The following is an 11,171-nucleotide window of genomic DNA, read 5'->3' on the forward strand; positions in this document are numbered from 1 at the left end:
TTGAAGCACTCATCAGAAAACAAAGGAAACCAAATCGGAGTTCAAGAAGATCAATTCAAGATAAAACAAAGAGAGAAACAAAGCTCAATCGAGAAAGAATCAGCTCAATCGAGAAAGAATCAGCTCGAATCAAAGATGAGAACGAAGACGAAGCTCAGAATCGTCATCAATGGTGTTTGAAAAAGTTTGTTATGTGGAAAAAAGAATGAGAAATTAATTTTGCTCTGATACCATGTTAACTTTGGTAAAAAGATATTTTCTCATTAATGAATCATATTATGATACAAGAGTATATATATTGTACAATTAGTATACTAGAAGGATAATCTAAAGGAGACTTAACCATCCTAATCTACATTTATAAACTATGATATATATGAGCTAATAATATGACACTAGGGTTCATCAGTATCCTCTCATGCTCGCGTTGAGAAAGCAATTCGCTTCATGCGGAAAGATCGCGCGTATCGCTGTTCCCAGAGACTTTGATAAAGGTATCCTCAAGAGTCCTCTCTTCATTAGTTTTTGGGGAGAAGGTGCGAGAGACAAGGCATTGAAACTTAGTGGAAGTGACCTGGGAGGATGGACTCTAGTTGTTAAGCCTGTACCCTACTACCCCAGCAGAATGAACCTGCCGGATCAAACAACCACCTCTTCGATCGAGATGTACGCTCGTAAGTTGATTTATATCATCTCCTGCAATGCTTTTAGTATCTTGCAATGCTATTTATAATAATAATAATATTCTCTCCTTGTTTATTAGGCTAATTGTTAAGGTAGATGATTTACCTTCTTCGGTGCGTAATATTGATTTGAAGATCGGGTTGTGTGAACATTTATCTTCATGTGGAGAGGTCGCCAGTGTTACTGTTTTTCGCACAGCTGATTTTGTCGACCGAATCCTTGCTCGCGAAAGGTTGTTTCTGCCTTCTTATCCCCCACCCAATTTGTGAATATAATTCCCAGCTCTCTCTCTCTCTCTCTTTCAAGTTATTTAATTCTAACTAAAGACTTGAAAGTTACATAGGTGCTCTTGTTTCTCTTACGGGAAAAGGATGTGTAGAGAAGGCGCTGGAACTAAGTGAACGTAACGGAAAAGGATGGAATCATAGGCGGATCCACATAGAAAGGTATGGGGTCAATTGACTCCTCATTAGTTTGAATTTTTTTTTTTTTAATAATACATATACTATTAGTTTTTGTATTGCTGCTTATACAAGTCACAAAAAAAAGAAAAAAAAAAATATATTTAGTGGATATAATGTTTAGTGGCCCATTAATATTCTCCCAAAACAATTAATCAACTCTAACCTAATAACACAAAATTACGTGAGCAGTTTTATTTCTTCTTTTACCTTCCTTCAACTTCTATTCATCATCGTCGTCGACAATCGACATCGTCATCTTCATTCAACTATTCAAGTAAGTCAAATTTTCAGATCAAACTTTTGTTTCTTTGATATTGTTCTAAAAATATATTTCATATAATTATATATTTATATATCTATGTTGAAAATTGGATAAATTCGTAAAACATACTAATTTTCCCAATCAGAATTACTGAATTAGTATCTAATATTTGCCATTGCTATGAAATATGTGGTTTTTACAAAGAACATGAACTGTTAATTATTGTTTATGTCTTTTCTTTGTTTTGGTTCTAAGACAAGTAAGCAAACGTAGATTCTAGCACTTCTACAAAAGCCATTGCGTTTGATACCTTATTAGCTTAACTAGTTTTGATTTAAAGTTTTAAATTATTAGAAATTTATTCTTTGCACAATTGTTTTGATTTCTGGAAAATGCAGGAAACAATGAGAAAGATTTTGAAAAGGAAAGATCTATCTCCATCTTGCAGTAATTTAGATGATCTGCCATGGGATCCTGCTGACCGAAAAAGAATAGAAGATTATCATCCAAATCAAAGAGATGAGGTAATTCGAAAATATTTGGTTAGAGGTCCTTGCCAACCCCGAGGTCATAATTTTGAACAAAAAGACATAGGAGGTGTAATGAGGCGTTTTAACGTCGCTTGGTTTGATATGTTTCAAAACTGGTTAGAGTATAGTGTGAAGAAAGAAGCAGCTTTTTGTCTATGTTGTTATTTGTTCAGAGATAATGCTGGTAAGGGTGGAAAAAATGAAGCATGGAGCACTGTTAGTTTTACTTACTGGAATAAGTTTTATAGAGTTTCAGAGCATGCTGTATGTGGTTTTCATAAAAAAGCAGTAATGAAGTGTGAAAACTTGATGAACCAAGGTCAATCTATCAAACATGCTTTTCGAAAGCAAGCTGATATTACGAAGAATGAGTATCGAGTTCGGTTGAATGCTTCAATTGATGTTTCTGGATACTTGTTGCGACAAGGGCTACCTTTTCGTGGTCATGATGAGTCGGAAAAGTCTGTTAATAGAGGGAATTTTGTGGAGATCTTGAAATTCACTGCTGAACAAAATGAAGATGTGAGTAAGGTTGTTTTAGAAAATGCTCCTGGAATAATCAAATGATGTGTCCAACGATTCAGAAAGATATAGTGAACTGTTTTTTGCAGAAGAGCTAGTTAAATCTATTATTGAAGAAATGGGTCATGATGTTTTTGGCTTATTGGTGGATGAATCAGCGGATGTTTCAGATAAAGAACAAATGGCAGTGGTGTTTCGTTTTGTTGATAAAAGAGGGATGGTCAAAGAAAGATTCATGAGTATTACGCATGTGAGTGATACAGCTTCATCATCTTTGAAAGCTGCGATTGATTCTTTGTTTGCAAAATATGGATTGAGCATAAAAAAGGTGAGAGGACAAGGTTATGATGGAGCTAGCAATATGAGAGGTGTGTTTAACGGGCTAAGGGCATTAATTTCTAAGGAAACCCCATCAGCTTACTATGTTCATTGTTTTGCTCACTAACTCCAGTTAGTTGTTGTGGGAGTAGCAAAGAAACATTTTGATGTTGGAGATTTTTTTGATATGATTTCTTTGTTGGTAAATGTGGTGGGAGCTTCATGCCAAAGACAAGATATGACAAGAGAGAGTTATAGGAAAAAGATTGAAGAAGGAATCAATAATGGTGAAATTAGTACTGGAACAGGGTTGAATTAAGAGGTGTCTCTTAATAGACCAGGGAATACCCGCTGGAATTTGCATTATAATACTCTATTGTATTTGATTGAGCTATTCTCATGTATTGTCGAAGTGCTTGAATACATTGAGATTGAAGGTGCAGAAGACTTGAAAAGACGTCAAGCATGTGGTCTCCTCAAGTACTTTCATAGCTTTGATTTTGTATTTTATTTGCAAATGATGATATATCTTTTAGGACTAACGGAGAACTTGTCCATGGCGCTACAAAGAAGAGATCAAGATATTTTAAATGCTATGGATTTGGTAAACTCAACTAAATGACAGCTTCAGAAGTTTAGAGTTTAAATGCTATGGATTTGGAATTCTCTCATGAATAGAGTTTCTTCTTTTTGTGAGGAACATGATATTGAAAAGGTTGACATGGAGAAATATTTTGTTGACTTAAGAAGACCAAGAAAAAAAACAGGAGTTTCAAATATGCATCACTACAAGGTCAATTGCCTATTTGCTGTTTTGGATTTGCAGCTTCAGGAGTTCAACGATCATTTTAATGAGGTGAACACTGAATTGCTTATTTGTGCTTCTTCTTTATTCTCTAACATTGATTCGTTCTCTGAGTTTGACCACTCAAAGTTGATGAGGTTATCTAAGTTCTATCCAGACGATTTTACTCGTGGGAAGTACATATCTCTTGAACAAGAATTAGATATCTACATTGATAATGTTCGAAATGGTGAAAGATTTACTCATTTGAAGTCTCTTGGAGAACTTGCTCGTATGTTGGTGGAAACTCGAAAAAACATGTCACATCCTTTGGTGTATAGGCTGTTGAAGTTGGTTTTGATTTGCCTGTTGCTACTGCAACTATTGAGAGATGTTTTTCAGCGATGAAGATTATGAAGAGTCATTGACGCAATCGGATTGGAGATCAATTTTTGAATGATTGTTTAGTTTGTTTCATCGAAAAAGATGTATTTTTATCTATTACAAATGAAACTGTGATGAAGATATTTCAGGATATGAAAACTCGTAGAGTGGTTTTGTAAGATGTTTTTTTTATTTATGTTATAAAAAAAATTTTAGTTATGTTTTGACCTCAGTAAAAATAATTCCTAGATCGCCACTTTATGGAATATAAAAGTTGAGCATGTTGTCCCGCCAAATGACCGTAAAAGAAGGCGTACCGGCTGTGATAATCCATGTACGTAAATCTTGTTCTTGCTTCTTGATTTTTTTTTTTTTTTTCGTTTCCAGGAACTACTCTTGCATAATTATAACCTGTCTCATTAATTTTGTTTTTTTTATACTTTATATTAGTATTCTCATGGAGAAGATGGAGAAGGCTAAGAAGATGGAGAAGGGGAAGAAAATGAAGAAATCTACGGAGTAGAAAGCTCTCTCCTTAATTAGGACAAGACAAAGCTCTTTGGCTTTTTTAGTTTGTGTGATACAATACAAGCTTTCGTGTTTTTTTCTTTTTTTTTTTAACTTCGGATTTTCTCTTGTTTTTGTCAGCATGTTTATAAAAATTAAGCTGGATAATAATCATACGCCAGTGTGATGTCTTTGTCTTGATGTTAAAAAAATGTAAGCTTCATAATCATTATCTGTTTTCATTACCAGGAGTATATGACATGCGGTTCAATTTATTAGTTAGACAAAAGCATTTTCAAAATCTTCTCGAAGGGATTAGTGGTATGAGTCATGTACTTGCACGGGCACGGGTACGGGTACGGACAATCCAACCTCGTGCTTCTCTCAGTGAATTTTCATATGAAAAGTCCCTAAAACTGAAACAAAAATTTCAAAACTCCCCATTCAGTTTTGATTTTCTTTTTAAGTGTTTTACCCTTTTCCCTACGGAAATCAGAGAAAACCTGAGTTTTATCCATCCGCCCATACTCTAATCGGATCTACCCACAAGAGAATCCCTAAAAATACAAAGACGAAAAAATAAAAGTAAAAATCGAACGCTTAATCTAAGTTACTAAAAAAACTCAAAATCTGAACCGTTTTTTTTTCTAAATCAAATGTTAAAATTATATTAAAAAATACCGTTTTACATATGCTGTTTTTGAAAATGATATGAAAAGATGAATGAGATAAATTTATCAAAACATAGATTGGAAAAAACTCAAAATTAGGTTCTAGCTTCAATTAGCAAACCAGACTTGTAGTCCTTTTTGTATCATCGATGTCCTATGGTTTCAATTGTCAATATTTGGTGCGTATCTGCTTGTCAATCCACCCTATGAGATTTATCGCACAAGTTAGGGCCTCTCCATGAATTCAAACATTTCTGCTCACGCTATATCGAGTATATTGTGATTTGAAAAGTGTATATTTAGTCAAAAAACATTGAACGCGGTTTTCTTCTCTAAGTCCATCAATTCGTGAAACTAGGTAGAACTAGGTTGAGAGTTTCAATCAAGAGATCAGTCGATAAGGAAGATGGTGAAAACAAGGTGAGAAAAGAAGAAGGAAAAGAAAGGGTTTCAGAACCAACTATTTTGGAAGAAGAAGAAGGAGATAATGAGGGATCTCTATCTCCGAAATCAAGTTATCGAGAAGAAGAAGAAGATCAAGAAGAATGAGAAGAAGAAGAAGATAATGAGGAGGGAATTGAAGTTCGAGTTCGGGAACCAACTCGAGAAGGAGTACAAGCAGAAGAGTAAGTAGGGTTTGGAATTTCTCTTTGGAGATATGTTTGTCATTTGGAATTGAATTTTTGGGATTTAAGTGAAACTAGTAGAGCTAGGTACAATTAGTGTGTCTATAATACTGGTATAACTAGGTAGAAGTAGAACTATAAGTCTTATGAGAAATTTCTGAGACAATATAATTGTTTGTTGCAGGATTTCGAGGAGGAAACAACATCATGATTCAGCGTCGTCAGGTAAGGGAGTACTTTGGTTGTCATAGCGGAAGTTTGTCGACTTCTACCTCTTAACAGCACCAAGATTGCTAGCCTCACCCTCGTTCCCTCTTTTAAGCAGGAATGGGGAATGATGGCGAGACTCGACGACCGATGGGGTTCGAGCGAGAATCCTCCAAAAGTAATTTTGCGAGCAGATCGTGCTCGAGCAGAAAGTTCGCAGGTTGAAACATTTAGAGATCCTCCTTTCGACGATCCCAGACCTTCCGTGATAGGCCTTTTAGTGCCTCTTGCTTGGCGATATCTGAAGATCCTATGCAAATTCTAAGTCTACTAGCCAAAATTGTAGGTTCGAAGGTAAGACCTTTCTTTATAGTCAAACACCCTATATTGCTATTTAGTGAATCACCCTGTATTGTTATTGCCGATCAATTAATGGAATCGTAATATATGCTTACTCTCATCTTCTCAAGGTTTTTATTATCATTAATATGTTTGATTTGAAGACCAAAGTCCAAAACGACATGGCTTAGCAAAAAGGCCTATTGGGACCACGACCCAATACATTACCACAAATCAAGCAACGTCCTCAACGGCTACCTGCAATACAAGACAAAGAAAGGATGTTAGCAAATAGGACAATATCTGCAGAGAGTACGGCCATAACAACCAAGAATCGTTTTGCTGTTCTTCAATCCTACGACGACAATGACGCCACGTGACAATGATTAGAAGAGCCTAGAACTTAGGTTAAAACCTTTGTATCCCTTATGTCCTTCTATATAAAGGAACAAATCATGGTAACAACAACTATCGATTGAGATAATAAAAGAATCAATCTTTCCTCCTTCTCTGTTCCTCTGTTTCTTTCTACATGGTATCAGAGCCATGGACAAAACCATGGAACCCTATTCTTCTCCCTCTCTACACATTTCAAACAGTGTCACTATAAAGTTCACTGAGCAAAACTACTTCATCTGGAAGTCATAGTTTGAATCTTTCTTGCGCACTCAATCTCTCCTCGGCTTCGTCAACAGTGCTGCCAAACTACCAAGTGAGAAGATTCCCATCCGCAACAACAACGATGGCAAAGTTGAAGACATACTCAACCCAGATTTTGAGAGCTGGTCCAGATCTGACCAAGTTGTGAAGGCATTGCTGCTAGGTTCCATGACCGAGAATGTTCTGCGACTGGTAATCGGTTCTGCAACTGCTCAAGAGGTATGGGACACTCTAATCTCTCACTTCAACCGAACATCCTCCTCTAGGCTTTTTGAGTTACAACGTCGTCTTCAAAATGCTGAGAAATTAGATAAAAGCATGTCTAATTATCTTAGAGGAATCAAGGATATTTGTGATTAGCTAGCATCTATAGGAGACCCGGTTAGTGAGAAAATGAAAATCTTTGCTGCTTTAAGAGGTTTAAGCCGTGAGTATGAACCTATAATCACTGTCATCGAGGATTCAATGTATCGATCCCCTGCTCCCACCTATGATAACGTGATATCTCGTCTCACCCGATATGACTACATAATCCAGGGTTACTCTGCTCCCACCGATGTCTCACCACACCTAACGTTTCACACGTCAAGGTCTTCAGGATATCAACACCGTGGTCGTGGAAACATAGGCAGAGGCAGAGGATCTTACTCAACTCGTGGCCGAGGATTCCAGCAACAATTCTCGTCTACCACTTCATCTAGACCATCTGCCAACTCTACTAAAAAATCAGTGTGTCAGATCTGTGGCAAACGAGGTCATAATGCCTTTGAGTGTTGGTTTCAATTTGATGAAGAATATCAACAACCACCTCAACCTGCAATCAGTGCTGCTGCTTTCTCGGCCTTACACATCACTGATGTAACCGAAGTCAACAGTTGGTACCCTGATTCAGCCGCTACTGCACACATCACTAGCTCCACCCAATGACTTCAGCAAGCTCAACCATATCATGGCAGTGATATGGTGATGGCAAGTGATGGAAATTTCCTTCCCATCACTCATGTCGGCTCCGCTAATCTCCCTTCAACGTCAGGTAACATCCCTCTTAAAGACGTGCTTGTTTGTCCTGAAATAGCAAAATCATTACTATCAGTTTTGAAGTTGACCAAAGACTATCCATGTGCTGTCACATTTGATGATCTTGATGTTGTTATTAAGGACAAAGCATCACTCAAAGTTCTGACAAAGGGAAAGGAAAATAATGGGCTTTACAAGCTGGATGATCCGAAGTTTCAGATGCATTACTCAACAAGACAAATCAAAACAAGTGATGAAGTTTGGCATCAAAGCCTAGGACATCCTAATCAACAGTTTTTATCTGCAAATAAGGCAATTCAAATCAATAAAAGTACCAGCAAGGTGTGTGAATCATGTCAGCTTGGGAAGAGTTCAAGATTGCCATTTAGTTCTTCCACTTTTATTGCTTCAAGACCTCTAGAGAGAGTGCATTGTGATCTCTGGGGTCCCTCTCCTGTTTCTTCTGTTCAAGGATTCAAAATTTATGCAGTGTTTATTGACAATTATTCAAGATATTGTTGGCTTTACCCTTTAAGGAGAAAATCTGATTTTTGCTCTATCTTCATCAAGTATCAGCTTCTGGTTGAAAATTTATTGCAAACAAAAATTGGCACATTTCAGTCTGATGGTGGTGGAGAGTTCATAAGCCAACGATTTCTTACACATCTGCAAAACAATGGTATTCAACATTTCATATCATGTCCTCACACACCTCAACAAAACGGCATTGCAGAGAGAAAACATCGACAGTTAACAGAAACGGCATTAACATTGATGTTTCAAAGCGCCACTCCACAAAGCTATTGGGTGGAAGCCTTCTTTACTTCTAACTTTCTCTGCAATCTTCTACCACATAGCAGTCTCAACAGCAATACAAGTCCATATGAGGCACTCTTTGGCAAACCACCAGAGTACTCTGCCTTACGAACCTTTGGCTGTGCATGCTTCCCAGTTCTAAGGTCGTATGCTCAAACCAAGTTTGATACTCGATCCATCAAGTGTATCTTTCTTGGCTACACTGAAAAATCTAAAGGGTATCGCTGCTTTTATCCTCCAACTGGGCGAGTTTATCTCAGTTGTCATGTTGTGTTTGATGAAACAACCTTTCCGTTTAGGAACACTTACAAATATCTGCAGCAGTCAGCGCCTACTCCTCTGTACACAGCTTGGCTAAAACAATTCTCATCTGCCTCTATGATCAGTGATCAAGTAGAAGCGTCAGTGTCTGCTCCCACAGTGCCAGATCCTGTCTTAAGTGACTTTGTTGAAGCTGTCGATCAAGCTCCTGAAACCGTCAAAGCTGTCGACCAAGTTCCTGAAATTCCACCTATTTCAGACAACGAGATCACTATCAGCAACACTGATGCAGATGTAACAAGCATAGCAACAGAAGCTCCAACTGAATTACCACATTGGACTGATGATGAGAGTTTTGGGTGTACGACAAGCTTAGATCTTGTTCCTATAGGCAACAGCTCTCAATAATCAGCTCCAACTGTGCAAAATTCAGTAGAAAATGCAGAGAACAATGCCCCTTTTGTGTCAGCTTCAATCCATCCAATGAATACTCGCTCCAAAGCTGGAATCTCTAAACCAAATCCGAGATATGCTCTCCTTACGAAGAAAGTCTCCTACCCCAAACATGAAACAATGACTGAAGCATTAAAGGATCCAAACTGGACATGAGCAATGAATGAGGAAATGGGAAATTGCAAAGAAGCGAATACCTTCTCATTAGTTCCTCACACTCCTCATATGCATGTTCTTGGATCAAAATGGGTTTTTAGAGTCAAATTAAACGCAGATGGCACGCTGGACAAGTACAAAGCCAGGCTCGTAGCTCAAGGATTCAAGCAGGAAAAAGGTATCGACTACCTTGAAACGTATAGTCCAGTGGTTAGGACTGCAACAGTACGAGCTGTTCTTCATTTTGCCACAATGATGAACTGGGAAGTAAAACAGATGGACGTAAAGAACGCCTTCTTGCACGGTGATCTCACGGAGACCGTCTACATGTAGCAACAAGCAGGATTTGTTGATGAAAGATATCCAGACCATGTTTGTCTCTTGCACAAGTCCCTCTACGGCCTTAAAAAATCACCGAGGGCTTGGTTTGATAAGTTCAACAACTTCCTGCTCGATTTTGGATTCACTTGCAGTCTGAGAGATCCATCACTCTTCGTTTGCTACAAAGGTAACAATGTCATCACGCTCTTGCTTTACGTTGATGACATGGCTATCACAGGGAACTCCTCCGAACTGCTCAATGATCTCCTTTCACAACTAAACACATAATTTCGAATGAAGGATCTCGGTAAGCTTCATTACTTCCTCGGATTCAGATCCAATACAATGAGACTGGAATGTTCTTGTCACAACAAAAATATGCAGAAGACTTACTAGCTACAGCTGGAATGCCCAGTTGTGCATCTGTTGCAACACCTCTTCCTCAACAACTCAACAGGAAGCAACAACAATCTGCTCTGTTTGCCAATCCAAAATACTTTCGTAGCTTGGCTGAACATCTGCAATATCTTACATTGACGAGACCGGATCTACAGTTTTCTGTCAACTATGTCTGCCAAAAGATGCATGAGCCTATTGTATCCGACTTCAACCTTCTCAAACGGATCCTTAGGTACATCAAAGGAACCACTACTATGAGTATCACCTTTGACAAGAACACTGATTACAAGCTTACGGCGTATAGTGATAGTGATTATGCTGGCTGTCAGAAATCTAGCCGCTCAACTGGCGGATTCTGCACTTTTCTTGGTCGAAATATGATCTCCTGGTCATCTCGAAAGCAGGACACAGTCTCCAAAAGCTCTACTGAAGCTGAATACAGGGCAATGTCCAAAACTGCCTCTAAAATTACATGGCTGGTAAATCTGCTTCAAGATCTCGGGATTCAACAGCCTGCAACACCATAACTCTTCTGCGACAACCTCTCTGCAGTATACCTCACAGCAAATCCAATCTTTCATGCTCGTACCAAACACTTTGCCACAAATTACCATTATGTCTGTGGACAGGTAGCTTTTGGAAATCTCATCGTGAATCATATCCCTGCTGATTATCAACTAGCCAATATATTCACCAAGTCTCTTCCACAAAGACCCTTCGAGATTCTACGACTCAAACTTGGCGTTGGCGTGCCACATACTCCAAGTTTGCGGGGGGGGGGGGGGGGGGG

At 38.2% G+C, this 11,171-nt stretch overlaps 2 protein-coding genes and 1 pseudogene across 2 annotated transcripts in view; all 3 read left to right on the top strand.

Moving 5' to 3' along the window:
* On the top strand, positions 1,815 to 3,992 carry LOC104772794 (annotated as a pseudogene).
* LOC109131244 (uncharacterized mitochondrial protein AtMg00820-like) lies at positions 9,665 to 9,994 on the top strand. Its single transcript, XM_019241941.1, has one exon. The coding sequence runs from the start codon at positions 9,665 to 9,667 to the stop codon at positions 9,992 to 9,994; it is 330 nt and encodes a 109-aa protein (XP_019097486.1).
* LOC109131245 (uncharacterized mitochondrial protein AtMg00810-like) overlaps positions 10,390 to 11,171 on the top strand; it is a 1,866-nt gene continuing 1,084 nt past the window's right edge. The window contains exons 1-2 of the mRNA XM_019241943.1: positions 10,390 to 10,860; positions 11,011 to 11,146. Coding sequence (XP_019097488.1) covers positions 10,390 to 10,860; positions 11,011 to 11,146 — 607 coding nt within the window. The remainder of the gene's footprint in view (positions 10,861 to 11,010; positions 11,147 to 11,171) is intronic.

Source organism: Camelina sativa, chromosome 20 (assembly GCF_000633955.1).
Source record: "Camelina sativa cultivar DH55 chromosome 20, Cs, whole genome shotgun sequence".
Classification (NCBI taxonomy): Eukaryota; Viridiplantae; Streptophyta; class Magnoliopsida; order Brassicales; family Brassicaceae; genus Camelina; species Camelina sativa.

Coding starts and splice junctions, on each gene's coding strand:
- LOC109131244 (XM_019241941.1), top strand. CDS start 9,665: ATGAATGAGGAAATGGGAAATTGCAAAGAAGCGAATACCTTCTCATTA.